Source organism: Rhea pennata, chromosome 10 (genome assembly GCF_028389875.1).
Source record: "Rhea pennata isolate bPtePen1 chromosome 10, bPtePen1.pri, whole genome shotgun sequence".
In the NCBI taxonomy this organism is placed as follows: Eukaryota; Metazoa; Chordata; class Aves; order Rheiformes; family Rheidae; genus Rhea; species Rhea pennata.
The window spans coordinates 16609846-16629827 of NC_084672.1; the positions used below are offsets into that span (position 1 = coordinate 16609846).

General features: G+C 37.7%; 1 protein-coding gene across 5 annotated transcripts in view; it reads right to left on the reverse strand.

The window, feature by feature from the left end:
* Positions 1–19982, reverse strand: part of MYO1E (myosin IE) — a 94973-nt gene that overhangs the window by 13102 nt on the left and 61889 nt on the right. For all 5 annotated transcript variants that reach the window (XR_009959504.1, XR_009959505.1, XM_062584154.1 and 2 more), the window contains exons 16-23: positions 19691–19772; positions 18461–18567; positions 14539–14637; positions 10449–10593; positions 6592–6706; positions 5702–5871; positions 5068–5213; positions 152–298 (exon numbers count right to left, since the gene is read on the reverse strand). Coding sequence is in view for 3 of the 5 variants with exons in the window: in XM_062584154.1 (XP_062440138.1) it covers positions 152–298; positions 5068–5213; positions 5702–5871; positions 6592–6706; positions 10449–10593; positions 14539–14637; positions 18461–18567; positions 19691–19772 (1011 nt within the window). In the remaining 2 variants the exon portion in view is untranslated. The remainder of the gene's footprint in view (positions 1–151; positions 299–5067; positions 5214–5701; positions 5872–6591; positions 6707–10448; positions 10594–14538; positions 14638–18460; positions 18568–19690; positions 19773–19982) is intronic.

A 19982-nucleotide genomic window follows, 5' to 3' on the forward strand; every position in this document is an offset into this window, starting at 1 on the left:
AGCTGCGGCAGTCAGCTTGCCTTCTTGCACGCTTAGATTTTTACACTGTGCTGCTTCTGTTAAGTCTGAAGCAAAGCTTTGTGTCTGGAGCTCAAAAATTCCAGCAAAAGCAAAGATTATTCTTAGAAGCCCATTGTAAAACATCACTCACGTATTGCTAAATTTCAGAGGTAGCTTTCTTTGTGTTTTTTCTTCGTATCGTTTTGATAAAAGGCTTAAAAATTCCGTTTTGAAGACTGATTCAAGCAAACTATCGTATTCCTGTTCATGTAGAATGAAAATGTCATCTTGCATTGTACTGAAAAGAAAAAGCATACACTAGTCAGATGATTAAAATTTGAACAGCAAATACACTCAGCATTATAATGACATTCCCGGACTATTTATCGTTAATTTCTAAAAAGTAAGAAAGACTGCTGTCCAAGCAGCATTCATTACAGAGCCTTGCTTTCAGAAGACCTTTTTCTTTTTTTTTTTTTTTTTTTTTTAAGAACAGTTGATAATGGAATAATCAAAACAACCTTTTTTTTGAGAGATACAAATGCTAAGTTATCATTTTGAAGTCATTACTGTTATCATAAAATGAGAACATGTGCTACAATTTAAAAAGTCCATATCTTCAATAATGGCAAAACATGTGATTAGAGATGATCTAGAAACTTAAGAGATACTAGTCTTTCTTAAAAGAGTGAAACCCAAAGCAAGCAAATTCTGAATGAAAGTGCTGCACTCTCCGCTGTCTTTTGCTTACACGGGTTTAACACAGTCTAGAAAATACACATTGGACAGTTAGTCCCACTGGCAGCCTTGAATCAACTCTTATTCACACTTGCTGAAGATATTGCAAACCCCTTCACATAAATCGGTATCCACGTGCCAGTACTTTGCAAGACTGATTTGTGCCCTCCAAGAGTCCCCCAGAGTAAAACCATTTCACAAGCTTGAGCCAGGGTTACGCTTGTTGTATGCGTATGTCCTGCCTGATCCAGCAGGCCTGTACTTTGTCTACGTGTGCATCATTCTTCCTTTTAACAGCATGTTGGCTGACTTCCTAGCTATAACCACATTGGTGCCTGTCTGCTCCAGCATACTGGGGTTTGACGGTGGGCTGGGTCCCAACAGCAGCAGCTCGCAGAAGCAGCTCACAACATGGGAGGACAGTGCTGAAGCAGTGCCAGAAGCATTGTGGGGGGTATAATGCGAGGGCAAGGGACTGCCCCACAGGCAGCCCTCATGTTTGCACTAACGTGGCATGAAACCTCTAACTTCACGCGTGATTCTTGATCGGTTCAAATCAAACTGAAGTTGTTGTACTGTCAGACACAGCTGCAGTCCCATCTCCACTCCTCGCCCCTTTTTTCCTATGTGCATTTCTGTTCCTTCCCCAGTGCTAGAACATCTCCCCCCAAACAGACTACAAACAACTATTATTCACACTGTTGACAATAGCAGTCTGCATCAACACTGAAATTAGGCCTCTCTCTCGTTCTTCTTCTTTAATGAAGGAAGAAGCATAGTTAGATATAGTGTTAAATATTCCCAGCAAGAAATGTGTGGCTCCTTTTCATGGTGCTTCTTTCCACTGCATGGAGACTGAAGCTAGAATTCCTCTATTATTTTCAGTGCTGTTGGGCAAGTTATTATTTGTTCTAATAGTGGACTGATTCCACCCTACTCCTGTGCATAGAAAGACATCTGTGAGATGGTTACAAGATTTTCAACCGACACACACACACACACACACACGTATGTATGTATGAATGAGGGCTTTTTTTGTGTGTGTGTGTGGTTTTTTAGAGAGAAAAAAAGCTGAAAGTAAGAGAAAGAAAGCAAGGCACAAATATGGCAATCAAACTACCCTAACTATGATTGAGGAAGAGGTTGCTGCCAGAATAATTTGTAGCAACTTCCTGCACAGCTTCTCAGAAGCAAAAAAGAATCCCACAATTGTTTCACTCATGAGCTATTTAAGAGGAAATATTAATTAATAAAGTGAGGTTCCTCCCTTCAGCAAGCAGCTCCCCTCCCCAGCAGAGCACATGCTAATGGCTATTAGATAGCACACATGAAGAAGTCTCAGATTTGTGTGTTATATCTGGAGTCACACTTTGACTCTTTCTTACTAACATCCCCAGGCTGCAGTTTCTTCTAGAAGTTGAAACTTGTACATTATTTTTAGATGATGAACTGTGTTAACATGTTGCTTTGTTACCTATTTGCTTCTATCTCATTTTCTGCTGCCATTAATAACATTTGAAAATATTTTACTACTTCAATGTCTTTCAAAACATTAGAGATGACCTAAGCAAAAGAGGCAATCCCAGTTTGCGTTTCTCTTTGGAGACCTTACAGATTTTAGAATTAACACTTATTAAGTGATTTCAAAGTTTTTTCTAAACAAATGTGTGAAAAACTTGCCACTAGCGCATCATTCAGAGTGTCAACATAAATACCATAGAGGTCAAGGCTGTGGAAAACCAGGTCTTTTTGCGGCCAGGTGAAGGGAGAGGCAAAATTATGTAACTTTCACTGATGAACAACTTCTTTAAATGACTTGCACAGCAATAAATCACATGAAGAAGGCCTCGATATCTAATATAGATCTATGTATGCATTATTTCAATATTTCACAGTAACTCAAAAGTTAGCTAATTATAGCATGTAAGAAATTGAAAGAAGTTTCACCTTAGAAAGGAGCTGCCTTCTATCACGGACACAATTAAGTCTGCTCACCCACACAGTGCTTTCTCATCACCTAGCAATTAACAGCTTCCCACCTGGAGCATGCTCTCCCAGCAGGTGTACCTGATTGCTGACTCTTTAAATCTGAAAAGGCAACCACCACCAGCCTTTTCATCATTGTTTTTCATCTGATTACTGTGGGCAGTAACTCTCTCTAGAGACTGTGAGTATCTATTCATTTATTTTATACAAGAACTAAGAATAACTGTATTTATTTTCCAGAGGTGCTCTTGATATCAGATACAAAATTACTGTTCTAACCTACCTAATGCATTAGGTAAAGTATGGGTTATACCACTGCCTATTTTTCTAAAAGCTTCACCACCACTGTCATATTTCATACCTCCTTTCAAACTCTGATATACTGGGATCATTCTGGGAAAGGATACATGAAATTATGAATTTACCTAAGTACATTAAAGTATTTAACTCTATTCAAAATAGCAATGAGAATCTATGAAAACAAAATAAGAGTGTGGCCTTCTTGCCTACCACCTCAAATTAAGCAAAGCCAGAGCCTCAGCAGGGCTCTGAAGGAGACCTGTAAGAACAGTCCAAGAACTACATTAAGGAAGCGTCAACAGCGGTCAGCTGCAACTTACAAGAGAATGCAAGTTAGAAAGAGCTAATACAATTTTTGTTTTGAGCCTAATATGCCTGAAAACCTGCTTTCTCAAAAATACAGTTGGCAATGTATGCACCAATAAAGGTTTCATTCTGTTTTATTAGTTTAGAAGACTGTTTAATGTTACAAACCCTAACACTTGCCACTGAGAATTTCATTTTGGATTTCAATGAAGCAGTAGCTTTTGTAGCTTCTACAGGCAGCGCTATATTATTATTATTATGCTGCATCAACACAGAGTTAAGATACCCTTTGGGTAAGACCCCCTTTGAAGTTGGCCCATACTAACCTGAAAACATGGAAAAGCCCTCTTGTGCCCCTTGGTTTTCTTTTTTGAGGCTTTTATAGATATCTAGACAACTTAATAGGATCCAGTCCTGAATCTGCTTTCAGCACATACAAGAAGTAATGGCTTTTACAACACAGTAACATCAATAAAGTAAGCATAAAACATTTTTAGACGTAATACAATATACATGTTTCTTCAGAATCAAGCACATTTGGTTTTACTTCAGGAAGTCTTGCTGAACTGTTATTTACATGTGAGAGGAGTGTAACAGCTCTCACTAACTTGGCAGACAGCCGTCTCTAGCTGATTTAATGTGACTGTGCCTTTGGAATGCCACAGACCCAGCTTGAGCGCCTGGCTGCAATCTGTTCAAGATTTGCACAACACACAGTCCAATCCTAGCACAATAAAACAACAAGTTTTGCTCTCATTTTTAGCCTAGATCTACTACAGTTGCTTGTTGTTGCAACTTTTGTTATAAAGGTGTATGGTAAATAAACCACCGACTTTGAAAAAGCTATTGTGTGTGCAGACATGCTTTGCAGGCTTTTTCATCATCTTGAAATGGCTGCGAGTCAAGAACTCAGCAGAAATGTGAAATCTGCCATTTACTACGCACCGTAAAGTATCTGTGAGATTTCTGACTTTGCTTTCTGATTTCAACATTTGAAGCACACTTGTGGCCTTATAAGGCTGGGTCTGCATTCCCATTATATTAAATTACATCCAGCTGCCAGCTCTGACAAACTGCAACAACAAATACAAAGGTATCCACAGACTTTGTCCCCTTTTCAAAGGGATAAAGTGATGTAGACAAGAATATATTTGTCTCATAGGAAGTCTCTTCCTGGTTTTACTTACTCATCTGAGTTTCTAAGTTCTTTGTGGAATCCTCAGATACTTCCTGCAATCTGGGATTGGTCTGACATTGAGTCAGCAGAAATGATGAGAAATCCAATAGAAATAAAAGGTTTGAATACCCAGCCAGAGAAACAACATCCCCCTAGGAAGCGATGGAACAGCATAAGATGCATCTACATAGAATCAAGAATTACTTATGAGATATAAACTTTAGTCAAAATGCATTAGAACCTCCTGCAGTAATTATCATAGTGAGTAACAGCCTTCACAGAATACATTTTGGGGGGTCACACCAGAAAAGTGAGATGTAGGGCAAGTAAGCCATTTTAGTAACTAGTCAAAAAATAAAACAAATTCATGTGTTTGCTGTAAACATAAACATCTATTTCTATAGCATATTTACAAGGGCTGGAAGTGATACACAGCTTCAGGTTTGCTCATGTACAAAATTTAATTGCTATAGCTCCTGAAACAGCCTTCATCAGTAGTTCATTTCCCCTGCCTTATGCAAACTTCTCTGTCACTCGTAAGATGTTTTCAAGGTACTGACCTTAGAGAAACAGAAAGAATTCTCTCCACTTCCATCCTCCGCTTTAAGACTTCCTTCACTTGGCCTTTCTCTGGACCCTGCTTTATCTTTTCACGCCCAATCAGGTATATGCATTTTGGAGTGAGGACAAGATCTCGCTTCACACTCTGAAATACAGAATTGTTTGAAAATACATAGCTACACAGAGATCAACTCCCTAATGTCGGGACATTAGGGATTATATTGTATTATTGTATACATACAATGTATTGTGATTTGGGGCAAGGTCATTGGCTTTGCTTTGAGTAGGAAAATATTGATGTGAGCAATTGCATGACCTGAGAGTCAGACTAAACTGGGCTAAAAAGGAGCCTTGCTCCCATTTCCTAGTTAATATAAGAAGTCCCGTGAGCCCTTCACCATTTTGAATCCTATTGACCCAGCACAATGCTCAGATCAAGAGGGTGTAATTGCTTCCCTGTGCCAAATATCACGTCTTTTAGGTTAAAAAGTGTGTGTGTGTGTTTGTTTGTTTTTTTTCAAACTGGTATCCTAGGTGGCATGAAATCAGTGTTGTGGAGTTTCTGTTACAGGATGGTGAAAACACACCTGTGCAAAAAAACTGATGGTTACTGGGTGTTGTTCTTAATCCTACCTTAAATCTCCTATCATATTTAGTGACGGTATCTGCAAAATCAATCTTCTCCCGTCTGCCCACAAACTGGCGTAGCTCTGGATGGTCTTCCATGCCTATGTAATCTCCCACAAAATTCCTGTTAATGCTGTTTCGTCTTCTCTCTTTCTTGTTCAGCAATAGATCGGAAGCTTAAATACCAAAAATAAACAGCGATTTGTAGTATTTACTATATCATTTTCTAAACTCATGTTCTGAAAGTGCTAACAGTTTCAAGCAGAACTACTGAGGAAGAAGCAAAAACCAATTTGTTTATAATATGGAGAAAATAGTGAGAAATTAGTAATCTTCCATATAAGCTGCCATGTGATTTTTAAATCCATTCCTACTGAATACACTGGCAGGCTCAGCAGTCCTGATGAATCAGGAGCATGTTGGGAACTACGGAAATTCTGACTCAGTATTTGCTGTTGGAAATTAAAAGTTAACTCTTCTAAACCCAGAATGTTGTTCATTCATGCTTCAAAAAATGGAGCTGTTAAATAGGTATTCTACTGTTTACCAGGAAAGTAATTGGGCATTACAGTTTTGTATTGGTTTGTATCATCCCCAGGCCTGTATAATTGTGGGAAATGCTATTTTCATTTCCCCTTGAAAACCCCTGATCTCTCTCCTATCTGCTCTACCTTTGTTTCAAGAATAAAGTACCAAGAAACCCATGCATGCAGAGCACAGTGTAGAGCAGCCAACCTCAGGGTCTAACAGCCTGCAGTCATTCTCAATGCATTCCCCATCTACAGTGCAATGCTTTTTTCTACAGAGAGAGAGAGCTTTTTCCTTCATGTCTTGTAGCACTCTTTCTATTTCTGGAATCCTGTGTGAAACATCTGTCATCAAAAGTTAGGACTTACCTTCTTCTCTCATTTGAACGTATTTTTTCCTGGCCACATATTTCCTCCATGCCTTCTGGATGGCCCGGGCATACCCATCGTACTTCCTTTCTCTCATCTCTTCCAACAAAAATAGCTGCACAAAGAAACAATACAGCAGATCAAGCATTTTACAAGAAAGGAAAGTTGAGTAAAAGGCCATATTTTACTTCCAACTTTCCAGTGTATTTCAATCTAGACCCAAACTGTTGTGTTTACGACAACCAAGGGGTCCAAGACCAGAATGTCAAGGAAACATATTTGGGAGAGATCTCTGAAGCTTGAGTTGTCCTGGCTTTTACCTGTCTAACCACCAACCCTGGTATCACATTTTGAAGGAGGAAGACTATGCATTCTCCCTGAAGTGCTGAAGCTGTACCTCAAGGTTCACCAATGGGCATCCATCCCGTCTCCATCTCCAGCTTACCATATTCTCAAAAATTCCCATTCCTCTGTCAGAACCTTAGCATGCATTAAGGAGATTGGTGCCATGCACAGCATAATAATGCATTGAAATCACATGCCATTTCCTTCCTTGTCTGAATTGCATACTGGCATGTCCATTCCCTCCATTCTTCTCTAGCAGCTAAGTCGGCAGGCTGGCTGTAGTCTTTACAATCCGACTTTATATTTTGCTACAATATGATATGAATCCAAAATGTTGGGATATAATTCAAGCAGAAATGCTGATACATTAAAAGTGAAATTGAACTGTATCCCTTAGTTTTTCAGTGGATGTAGCAAGCTCTCAAATATATGCAAATTTAATGCTTTAAAATAATTTCATAATTACTGTAGGATATAGCATATTTCACCTTAGTCTTTTACATACTGTAAGCTTAGCTTAAAAAAAAATTCTTCAGTAGCACAAGCATTTGGCTAGCAATTATGGTATTACCTCACAGTCTGCTGACTTGACTGTTTATCATTTTCCTCTACTGTGCGTTAAATATTTATAAGCATTTTACTTCCAGCTTTCAAGAGCCAAAATTAATTAAAACAAGCATATTAAGAAGCAGACTTAGGCATCGGGATCCCTTGTTCAATTTGCTGTCTTAAACCATGCAAATCTAGAAAAAGAACGTTACTCATTGATCTTAAAAGCAAACTAGATCTAATGCAAACCATTTCCACAGGACCTCACTTGCTCTTGTGCAGAGTTATTTATTCAGGTGTTTGATGGAAATGTAAATAATAAAGCCTCCTGTCCGCTACTCGCAAAACCTTACTTCACAGTTAGCTGGCAACTCTCCATCTATGGAAAGCTTATAGAAACATCTTCATGAACACAGAAGCACTAGACAGGATTTCAGCATGCAGCCCTAGTGCAAAAACGTACTCTGCTTCAGTGAGGGCCACAATCAAGCCCTTAATCAGCACAATTCAGGTTATAGCATCAATACTGATGTTGCCTCTTGTGACCATGTGCCATTTGTTTTCCTAATAGTAATGCTAACTGCAAAATCTCAATGCAAAAGGTCATCAGAATGACATGATTCAGTAAAGATAAGTTATAAAATACAAATACTCTAACACTCCCTTCGAGTAAATTAAATCAAGTATTTTTTCCATCCTATTTGCAGTAACAGGTGCTCTTTACTGAGGGGAAGAAAAATCTTAATTTATCATCTAAAGGTTCATTTTCCTCAAAAGTAATGTGACTTTGGCCAATACTTCAGTAATAATATGGTGAGAGCTATTTGTCTTTTGTACTAAAACTACTAAGTAAGCTTTAGAATACACAATTCACAGTACTAAAAGATGTTTTTGAACTTTTTTTTTTTAAAAAAAAGCCTCAAACTAATTTTAGTCCTATTTAAGTTATCTTCATGGATTTTCACAAAATACATTTTGAAAGAAACAGTATATAGCAATTGAAAACATGTTTAATTTAAATTGAAATGGAACTGCAACAAAAATTTACTCTTTTCAGTCAGTGCCAGGTTGACTTAAATGGTGGAACTGCCCTCCAGTAAAACTCACGGAAATGCTCTTAAGTGGCATTCAAAGGCAACCAGGACATAGTATTACAGAAATGCATTAGAATGGGAAAACCCAACACGCTCTTCACTGACCACCACTGAAAGGATTGTTATAATGACTGATGCTGGATTAAATGTTAAATGAGATTATAGTGCTTTTCCAATCTCTGATACTGTGTTCCAGAACCCCAAAATTTCTCATACAATGTATAACACAAGTAATTTGCACCTCTTCAGCAGCTTAAAGTACATTAATATAAATTTAGTACTCCCAAGGAGGCAGCATAACATTGGGATCCCAAAGACAATCAACCAAAAATCATTTTAGCTTCTTTTTTTTAATTGTTAATTTCTCAGATTGTATTGGGTCTGTAACTAACCGCAATGAATGGCATGGATGCCACATAATTTCATAGTGAAAACAAGAAAAGTACCTTTGCTACAGTGTAAGAAAATGAACATAGGACTAGAAGATGCGACTTGAGTTACCGATTTTGTTCCCTTACAATTAAAGCAACTAACTAATCCATACTAGTCTACAGAAATACTTGACTAGAGTGTGTACTTGCCACTACCCCACAACAAATTTGAGGTAGTACAGGACTGGAAGTCCCATCTGTAATATCACAAGAAGATATCAAAGACATCACTAATGTCCTAGGCTATTTCATTAACTTTGTAGGACAAAGCTCCCCAATGATCTCAAGATATAAACCATGCCCTGTGCTATGGAAGAAGGCAAAAGAACCTCACACTTTCTCATAGCTGTCTAGCTAAGGTTTGTAGCTTGCAGGGACTAAGCTGGATCAATCCTAGACTGGAATTTCCTGCTCTGCCATCATGAATCTAAGAATCTAAAATATGCTGTACACCTTAATATATACTATATTACATAAACATATTGTCCTTCTCAGATGGCAAGAATGGAAAGTCCCAAATAGATGATACTGTCTTAACCTATATATGCAAGAAACAGTTTTGCTTATGACTTAGAGGATTATTCCCCGCCTCAACAGAGGTCTTCCTGTGTAATTGGGCACAGCACAGTCATTACCTGAATTACGGCTACTCTACAGACCACAAATGTTGCTGCAGAAGAAAATGACAGCAGCACTAAGAAGCTAGCTAATCCTAGCCGCAAGGTGTATTGCACGAACTAAATCTGACTGCTTCTGAAACAATGAGGAATACATGCTTCTGAACTGAGTATTCTTTTTTTCTTATCAACTTTCCTGAGTAGTGGTGTCAGAAATATTTTTTCCAACAGATTTTGTGCAGTTCAGCAGCTACAGACAGCCTTATGATGGCTCCCTAGTGTTTTCCTCGAATGGCAGTTCATTTCAGTCGTTCTCTAAGGTCGAATTATTCAATAATGCAAAACATTTCCTTTATATATTTGGAGGCTATTCTATTTTCTTCCATAGTTTCTGTACTGAGAAGACTCATTTTCTCTCTCGAGCTAATGGAATAGATATGTTTTCATGCCATGACATTCCTTCATATGACAATTTCTCTGATAACTGTCATTAAATGTATCAGGAAGACCAGAAGGGATACGTGCCATCTTACAGTGAAACATCTTCATACCCCATCTCGTCTTTCTGATGCATTTTTCCCATATTTCTCATGTCAAACAGCATCACGATCATGCAGGTTTCTTTATGCGCTATGCCCATTATACAAGTGCCTAGAATCCCTGCTGCACCCACGGTGTCAAGGCACTGCCTGATGAGCAGCGTGACACGTGTTTTGATATTTCTCCCACCATAGCAGATCTCGTGCAGAACTGCTGAGTAGGCAGGCCTTTTATTTCAGCAGAAGTGTCACATTTAAAGACTTGTATCCTGCCAAACTTACAGATTCTGGAGCTTTGATGAACACTTTAGATTTCCCAAGCTGGTATTGGTCAGGATCCATGTTGACTGACTGGAGCAGGTGGAGAACTCCTTGTTTCTCATCTCCTTTCCAGGAAGGCCAAGTTGCTTTGGTCAGAATGGCGTATCTGAACAACCAAACGGAAGAGATTAAAACTTGGCATCACAGAGCAGCAGCAGAATACCACTGACTTTTAGTCAGTGTTACTCTTGGGGGGTCTAACCATTTGGCAAGACTTAGAGAAGCATAGAAGGACATACAGAAGATGCACAATTTTAAAGTGCTCTTTAGCAAGACCAAACAGGTGCAAAGAGAAGGGCAACAGTGTCCAGAATACTCCATTTCCAATGCTGAGTTATTATTTTGTGACTGCAGTTGTTAATTACAGAAAGTTTTGCTTGCTGTGCTCTTCTAAACCCAGGGCTAGAATATTTACTAGCAATGGTTTCTAGTCTGGTGTTAAGTACCTCCATCCTTGGCATTTCACTGATTCCTTCCCAAGCACAGGGTTAATTTCCCGTTAAAGCCCTGCTCTGTCACCTTCCTTCTTCTTGCAAAGGCTTTTTGCTTTTCTAAACAAGTGGCTGGTTCATGCTCCTAACAAATCTGTAGATAACAGCTGGTCTGCTCTTAGCCACTGGCCTTTTCCCAGGAAGCCTTCAGCTTGGCCTGTGCTATAGGAAGAAAGACACTGCAATGTTGGTGCTGTCTGGAGGAAGCACTGGGAACTGGCCATGACATCGAGCAGGGAAGGAGGCAGGGAGGTGCTGTGATAGTGCATATGTTCAAGAGGTTGAGGTGAGCAGTCCTACATCTCGCCATGTTCTCCAGCCTGGAAAATGAGTTGGATGCTAGGTTACAGCTGCTTGCAAACTGCCTCCTTTTTCAGGCTTAACATGGGCTTTTGGAAGGGGCAGGCTGTATGTACAAAGCTTTCCTGTTCTGCTGCCCCCTCTGAGTCTGCTGACAAGCACTGATGGCCTTTAGCTGCCTCTGCATAACTGGGGCAAGAAGCAGCTTCTCTAGAAGTAAACATTCCAGGGTCTATGAGAATGAGAGTAAAGAAAAGCTAAATTTGTGGCAAATTTCCCCCAAAATCTTTTCTGTGTTCCACTCTTGACAATTTTATTTCATAATGCCTTACGTGCATGTGAGTTACCCAAACTAAATCATGCTTGTTAGTAAAACTATTCAACTAATGAAAAAAGCAATAAACCACTGATTCAGTTTGTTGTGATTCCCAAGTTTAGGAATACTTAGGCAGTTCCTAAGTATTAATGAAAATGTTCTCAAAAATCACAGGGAGTTGTTAAAAAATTCATTCAGGGGATGTTCATTCATTTCTGTCATGTCTAAAATGTTATCCAGCCAGGGAGCAGAAATAGTGTCATGCAACTTAGAAAAGCCTACTACACAAAGAAAAGTAGCAAATGGTTAAAAAGAAATAGATCGTGATAAGTCATAGTATACACATTATTTGTTGAAACTACTCCAAACATTTCTGAATAGCAAGTACATGAAAAGAATGTAAGGTTAACTTGTGGACAATCCACCATGATTCAAAAGCATCTGTTATTTTGTTCATCTCTTAGTTTAAAATGTTCAGGTAGTGTGCACAATGGTATAACGAAGTATCTCTTATACCACCTTAAATACGTAAGTGCATTATATATAATCTATGATTATAGATACCTTTATATAGTTATACTTTATTCATCATTATCATGGATAGATAGATGCAGAGGAGTACAAGGGGTTGTAAGTTGAAGTAACTCATAGCTTATTTAATTAACCTTGTCTTCAGGATCATTATGTACATTCAACAGTATAGTTGTATAAGCAGGTCTAAGTAAGTCTGAATATAAAGGAGCTGAAGTTAATACAGACCATCAAGATAGTAATAGTTTCCGTACAACAGAATTTTACACTACATTTCAGTATGCTACAAATTCTATCTTGCGTGTTCCGAGAAAAGGAAATAAAATAATGATTAAAACAAGATATGACTTTAAACCTTTTAATATAAATATAGTTCTCAGGTACCAAATAAGAATAGACTTGAAATTCTCCTTTTTTATAAATTCAAGTTAATTTTATCCATCTTACTAAGAGACTGAGAAGTCTAAAGGGCAGAAGAAACAGATTATTCTATAACATGGATCAATTAAACCTTCCACAATTCTACAACTGAATATTCTATAATGTGGGGATTCACTGCCATTTAAAAATAGCACTTTGTAATACTTAAGTATTTGTGCATACTTAATTAATGCTGTCCTCTAAACTGGTTGTGTCAATATCCATATATCTAAGTTTTCAAGGTTACATGTAATTTGAGTTTGCAGGAGGATTTTGGCACAAGTACCAAGCATTTTCTTAAAATGCTTCTGAAAAAATTGAAACTCATGACTGCCAAACAAGAATAAGTTATCTATTATAAACTCACAGTAAGTAGTTAGGTCATATGCCTAAATATGGGAATATGGAGTTCAGCTTTTGGATTGGTTATGCTTAAAAACACACAGGCCTTTTCAGTGACTGGCTTTTTGCATGCAAATGTAAATTTTAGACATAAAAAGTCTATTCAGATTGTAAATGTCCACTTATATGAGCTGCCAAGGAACTCCCAATGAAAACAACTGTACAAGCATGCATTTCCTGTCCATCCATGCCATAGCCCACTTCAACTCACACTGACTCACGGTGTCAGAACAGAGCTTGATCTGGGTGCTAGAGAACTGCAAATGGAAAGGTTGCAGCAAGAGTTTTACTTATAACAAAATGTTAAATTTGACAAGACTGAGTCAAAACAAAGATCTAAATTCAATGGAGAATGGTTTCCATTGCCTGTGGATCTTTGCATATGAAGAGAAGTATAGAAATATATTCACCTTTCTGAATTTAGCATCTGGTTTGCTCTGTGCAGATCTCACAGGGAGATTTTCAGAGCTGCACAGCTGTCATGCATAATCAATGTTCAACAATTATGGAAGCTACATTTAATACTCATTATTCATTTGTTACTGCAATTGTATTCTAGTAAGGTAATGCAATCTGAAGCACAATTATGTTTCTATAACTGAGTTTGAAGATAGTGAAGAGAAAAGATTAGGAATTGTTTCAATATTAGAAAACTGAGTTTCCACACCTTAAAATATTTCAGATGTATTATTAGATGATTAGAATACTCTCATGTAATTGTAAAGTATTTTTAGTGGCTTTGTTCTGTCCCATCTGATGAATCATACTCTGTTCTTTGAAACAGCTAATTGCTTTTTTGTTTTTAATTCTCAAATGTAACACAGACTTTCAACATAAGCTCATTTGTCATATAGTGTCTCAGTTTTAGCAGTAATTAGCTATATATCTCAATTTTCAAAAACAAAAGTTGAATGTTGGATAAATCTTGAAATTGCTTTCATTTAAGAGTGTTTCCGTAGCAATCGGAGGCAGTTAATCCACTCCAACAGCTGCTCCTAAGACACTGAGAAGAGATTTGGTATCACAGAGCTCTGACTTGTTTTCACTCAATGAACAGCTGCAGTGGTTTGAGCTGTTACTGTTCCCAGCTGTTTGAACACCAGCATAAGGATATAACGTGAGCAATTTAAGCTAATATATTACTCTGCACTGGAGTGGTTGAAAGGCAGGCATAGATTTCTTCACTCATTTTCTGTCATAGGAAAGAAGAGGTTGGAGAGCTGTAGCAGCAACATTTTTTAGAAAGCTTAGCAGCTGGACATTCAGATTCCAGTGTACGCAGCTCAACTCTTAAGTTCTCTCTTTTTTTTCTTGTTTAATACTTTGAAGATCCCTCTTACAACACTACAAGAACAGCTGAGACCTTGCGCAAATTTACAGAAAAATCAAAGAACTTCAAAGACAACAAATTAGTTAAAAAAAAAAAAAAAAATCTTTTTAAATCTCTGCAGAGCCTGAATCCTGAGCACAGGTAAATGGGAAAAGGGAGAGGATAAATAGGAAATGAGAAATATTCAAAATTTGCAGCTTTTTGTTTTCCTTATCATGTAAACCACTGGGCTGTGATATTTCAAAACGACTATTACCCTACCTCTGCAAAAACTTCCTGAAGACCCGTCTGTAGGCGTAGCCAGCTCTTCTTACTCGAATATTTTCTTTCAGACCTAAGTATTCAACTTGATGTTTTACCCTGTGGACACAACATAGTAAGATTTATAATCTGTTTCATTTCAGCATATTTGTAGATTGAGGTATTCTTAGAATACCATATCCTGTTTAACGACTCTACTTCTAAAATTCACGCACTGGTATATGAATCTACTTATTCTTGCACATTAACACAGACGCTACACGGTAAGATACACATTCAAAGGAGGTAGACTACATTGCTGAAATATATGTAGTTAAGTTTAACTTTAGTATTCTTCTCTCTAGTTTAAATTCCTGACTATCCCCTAATTTATGTATAAATTTTTAAACTAACATTATTACTCATAAAAGGGCAAGTAACTTACCTACATGAATATAGAGTGGATATCTGGGGGGATGGGGAAGTTGTTTTTTGTTATTTTATTGCAGTTTTCATCAATGTTTTCCATAGCTTAAATATCAACAGTTACCCACAGTAGCTTGTTTTTGGCTCTTCTGAAGTATGTTTTGCTGGTGCTGGGAAGGATCCAATGTGATGGCTGGAGACAGCCCAGGATGCCACACTCACGTTATCTGAGGGCCTGAAGGAAGTCATGAGCAGTTAGCTCTGCTTCTGACCTTACCCTGCAGCAGACGGAGGATCTGAGACGGGCACAGACTGCCTAGAAGCGCCCCTGGGAAGCTTGCTCACAGCATACTGTAGTTACAAAACCTGTGAGCCACTACCAGTCCTATGGGCAGTGTTAAGAGCTGGGGAGAGGCTCTCCGCAGCTCACAGGACTGAAACACCCTTCCTCCAACACCACAGCAGTTCCCTTGTGCAAAACACCTTATTTTGGGCTGTAACCAGGGAAAGAACATTTCAGCATTAATCTCAAGCAGGAGAAAAAGCTAAAGGAAAAACCTTCCTTTTGGCATTTCTTTTTCTGTTTTGAGAGTTGTGGAACATACTTGACATTCTTTCTTAAATATCCTGCTAGTCTACTTTTTAATGTCTGGGAGCTTGACTTGAAGAATTTCAGTTAACTTTATTAATGATGGACGGCTGTTGCTGTTTTCCTTTGCGTTTCTTTAACTTTCTCATTTAAGCTGTGAGTTGGAAGAAGCAAAGCCATTTTTTAATTCTAAATTCTGAAATGTAGTGTTGGGGGTTTCTGTGGCTGTTCTTTGATAGGGTGAATTACAGAAGTTTACCTTTCGGTCAGAAATGTGAGAGCTGTTTAGATTTTAGTCCTGTAAGCTTAACAAATAGTATATAAAAGAGCCTTTCTTTACACAAAAATCATGGAAATGTGAGGCTGTAAGGAACCATTTTATCTTAATCCTGTTTTGGTTATTGACAACAACAACAAAAAACCTTAGAGTTTTTCAAACCCTGGAACCTCTAGGCTGTTAACCTACTGTTATATCCTTAGCTATTTTGAGAGGTTAAATCCACTATAAAGTGTGTTGCTTGTTGTTTTTTTTTCTTTTTTTTTTTTCCTTGAGACATTCCTTTTACATGACGCTCAGTATAAAGGCAAAGAACTTTTGAAATGCCCTGCTGCAAAAGGCAAAAGCCTTTCAGTTATTTCTTATTTTTAAAGAACACTTAGAGGTATTTTATTAAATGATGAGGAGAGTTCTTAAAACTCGCAATAAAAAATACTGCACATCTTAATCTTGTGGTGTTCAAGGAATAAAGTATGATTTGTACCCACTCCAAGAATGCCAGTGCAGTAACTGTAGAAAGTTGATGGTCAAAAATACATTTTCCTGTTTATAACTTTCCCTCCTGTTCACATCTGGAATAATGCACTGGAGTAACAGTATTACTCTCTTTTTCTTACTGTCCTGCCAATACTACTGTCCAGCAACAGAGAATTTGAGATAGTTTTCTGTTTTTCCCTTTTTCCTGAGAAAAGGCACTTTGAAAATCTTCCTCCAGGCATCAACCTCAAGCAGGTCAGGGTCTGGGAATTCAGCTAATGCAGCAATTTTGAATACAAGGCCAAGTGGCTGTGCCAAGATCCAAACAAAAACACATTTCAAGGAACAGCCCAATTTTTGGAATAACTAAGGTATTATACAAGGTTTAGGTATTACACAAGGTTTATCTTAAAGTGCTAAATATTCTGAAATTATTCCACAGCAGTATGAACCTGGAGTGACATGGCTGCTCTGGGCGTGAAGTGAATAAAGCTTTAACAAGCCTTTTTTCCTTTATTCAAGAACAGCATTTTCACAGCCTAGCAACATGCTACCAATATGCAGATTATAGATGAACTACTCCAATCATTTTTAAGTATTAAAGCATGTGTATGGCACAAGATTAAATGATCACAGAAAAACAAAAAAAAAATCCACTAAACCAACGTTCAATAAAACATCACCCATGCTCAGTTATCTCTTGCATTTTCAGCATCACAGAACTTTCTCACAGTGGAATCATGAAACCACAAAACAAATCAAACTGAAGTTCAAGTTGCAATATGCTTATAATTAAATATCTTTTCCCTAGAAATGTCACGGTATAGAAAATTTATACTCAAGCAAGCTCTTAATACAATGCATCAAAAATTACAGCTTGGAAAGGGAGAGAATGTTAGTATTTTTAAACAGGGATGGAAGTCCATTATCACAGAACTACTACTGTTTGTGTCTGGTTCTGATGCTATACAATCCTTTGTCACCTATCTGTCTTATCATCAGTAACTGCTGCATTTGCCAACTATCACTCTCGCTGTGGGAAGTCTTGCCCATTTCAGGTTTTCGCTCTGGAGCGGGTTTCCTGAAAACTGGCCTTTTGTCAGGGTTAGGTTTTTGTTTGTTTGTTTCCTTGGTTTCCAAGCAACCCAATAATAGGCCTGTTTTCCAACATGTAAATGACTGATTTAAAAGGGCACTCAATTATTTATAGCTCTTTGTTTTGTTACAAGTTTTAGACGCTTTTGGCTCCAGTTTCAGTGGGAAATTCAGTGCTGCATGGTAGGTCTTTGGGGATCTCGATGGCCAGAGAAGAAAAGATAAAGAAAGTCTGTGTTTAATGGCAAGGCCTAAATGACATTTTCAAGGGGCAGTCATGGTTGTGGCTTCTGAAAGTGCTCTACATCTGTATGTAATTGCGCTAGTCTGTGTGCCAAATGGCAGGAAGCAAGTTCTGGTGTGTTGTTGATGTGGTCGTAAATGCTCTTTATCAGACTTAGCAAATTGTTTTGCTGTGATAAAAATAACCAATTGCTATATCAGCTCTTTACCAAAACCAAAAGTGCTTGGTAATAAACCAAAATGATTTAGGTATCTATTTTGTATCTATATAACCAGCTGCTATGATATTCAAGTGATTTATCTTTAAAGAGCTGGCTAATGAAACTCTGAAGTAGAAAAATAAAAATCTTTTATATTCTTTGTTATAGAGTACTTTTTGGTATTTGCTTGATTAACTTCTAAAAATTTTTCTTTGAACCTTTTTTGATACATAAAAGCAAATTCACACATCATGCTGGCTTTCAGGTAGCCAGTGTTTTCAAAGAACAAAGAAAAAGTTGATATATAAAGCACTCAATGTGTAAATCCCACACTGAAAACTCAGTCTTTAATTTACCAGTTGTGTTACTAACACACATTCTGCAAATTTTGATCATGTATAACTGAAAGGAGAAAAACTAAGAACTGATTATATTAACTGCTGATTTAAATTAAGAGACCACAGATAATCTTCATAATTTAGGAGTGCTCATATAGCAACTGGTAACATGGCAGATTTTTTTCTGAAGCTTTTTAGAGGATCTGGTTCTGTTTGTAGGCTGTATGATTATAAATACTGATTTTTTCTTGTCTATTAACTCTGGTTCTGCCTCACCACATCCTTTGCTTATTCATACCTGCTCTCCTCCCAGTCTCGAGGCTTCTTTGTTTCGTTGGGTTTGATGCAGCGGATGTAATGGGGTGTGCATTTCATCAGGGTTGCAACAAGGTCATTTGCCTGTTTCTGTAAAATTGAGGGGAAAAAATTAGGATCTGAGCTGAATAGGGTAAACCTCGGAAATTTCGAAAAGTCATCGGTCATCTTCTGATCCATTCTGCGTGCTACCCACAGTGTCTTAGGGTAATGCGCAGCCATACTAGCACAAAGCTGCATTTCAGCCTAGAAATACTCTAATCCTGCAAAAGTTTTGTGCAGAAAAGCCATATACTTAAATGTATTCATTACATGTGCGTAAGATAAGGAGGAGGAAGTAAAAAACCAATATAAATAAATATCCAAAATGAAGACAAGGATGCTGTTGATTACTGATTGTATTACTGGACAGTTGTCCATTTTTTTTGCTTTTGTGTTTTTCAAAATCATCTTTGTTCTATTGAATTGAAACGTACCTATATTGGTCTCTAGGGATACGCAAGCAAGAAATGGACAAACACATCCACTAAGAAAAATCACTCCATACTCATCTACTACCTCAGAAAATATTATCTGGAAAGACTCATACAGAGTTCTGCTGTGAGGGTACCACTTCTCCAGGCCTGTTTAAACATATTTAATAAATTTAAACATGGAGTTATGTTATATAATGTATCAGATGAATTTGACTATAAGGTGAAATATGAGGAAAAAGGCTGAAAAATACAGATTTCCAAATTTTGCAAGCATGTCATCTAAGCATCTACTGTACATCCAGTTTCCAGAAAAGATGTGTAAACATTTGATGCCTGATTCACTGTGCATTATAGTCAACAGAAAGCCCTCTGACTTCAGTAGGCATCAGATCAGGGCTGACTGCATTTCTGCACTGTGCAGAGAGATGAATTTATCTGTAGTTAATTGTAGGACATCAAGTGGCTAAGTGAAGGGGCTCATTAATTACGCACGTGCAAGTACTGTTATCACTACTATCAACTGCCCACACGGAAAATTAATTGCTGCAGAATACAACTGAACAGTGACACTGGGCGAAATGAGAGTTTAACGGTTCAAATAATACATACTTGGCAATCAGCATGCCCTTATGCCTATCTTTAAAAATATCTGGATAGTGCAAAACAGCAAACTTTTTTAAATTCAGATTTATGTACAATCAATCATTCACGCCTGCACATATCAAAACTAAACATACTTTAATTTTACTGCCTGCAGTGGTAGGACGGCCCTTCTTGTCTGCTTGGAGGTTTTCAGGAAACAGAGCCTTTATAAAAGGTCTAGAAAAGAATAAAATAGTGTTGGTATAGAAAGACAATTCAGTGCAGGAATCTCAGGGAATATGCTGTAAAAGTTGAGCAGAATATAAATAGCTATCTATGTTAATCTGCAGTTATAACAACTCTATTTTAAGATTAGTATTTTCCAAAAGCTTTATTCCTCATAGAGATCCTTTGCTATTTTAGTGAGCCCTTAATTATGTGATGTCC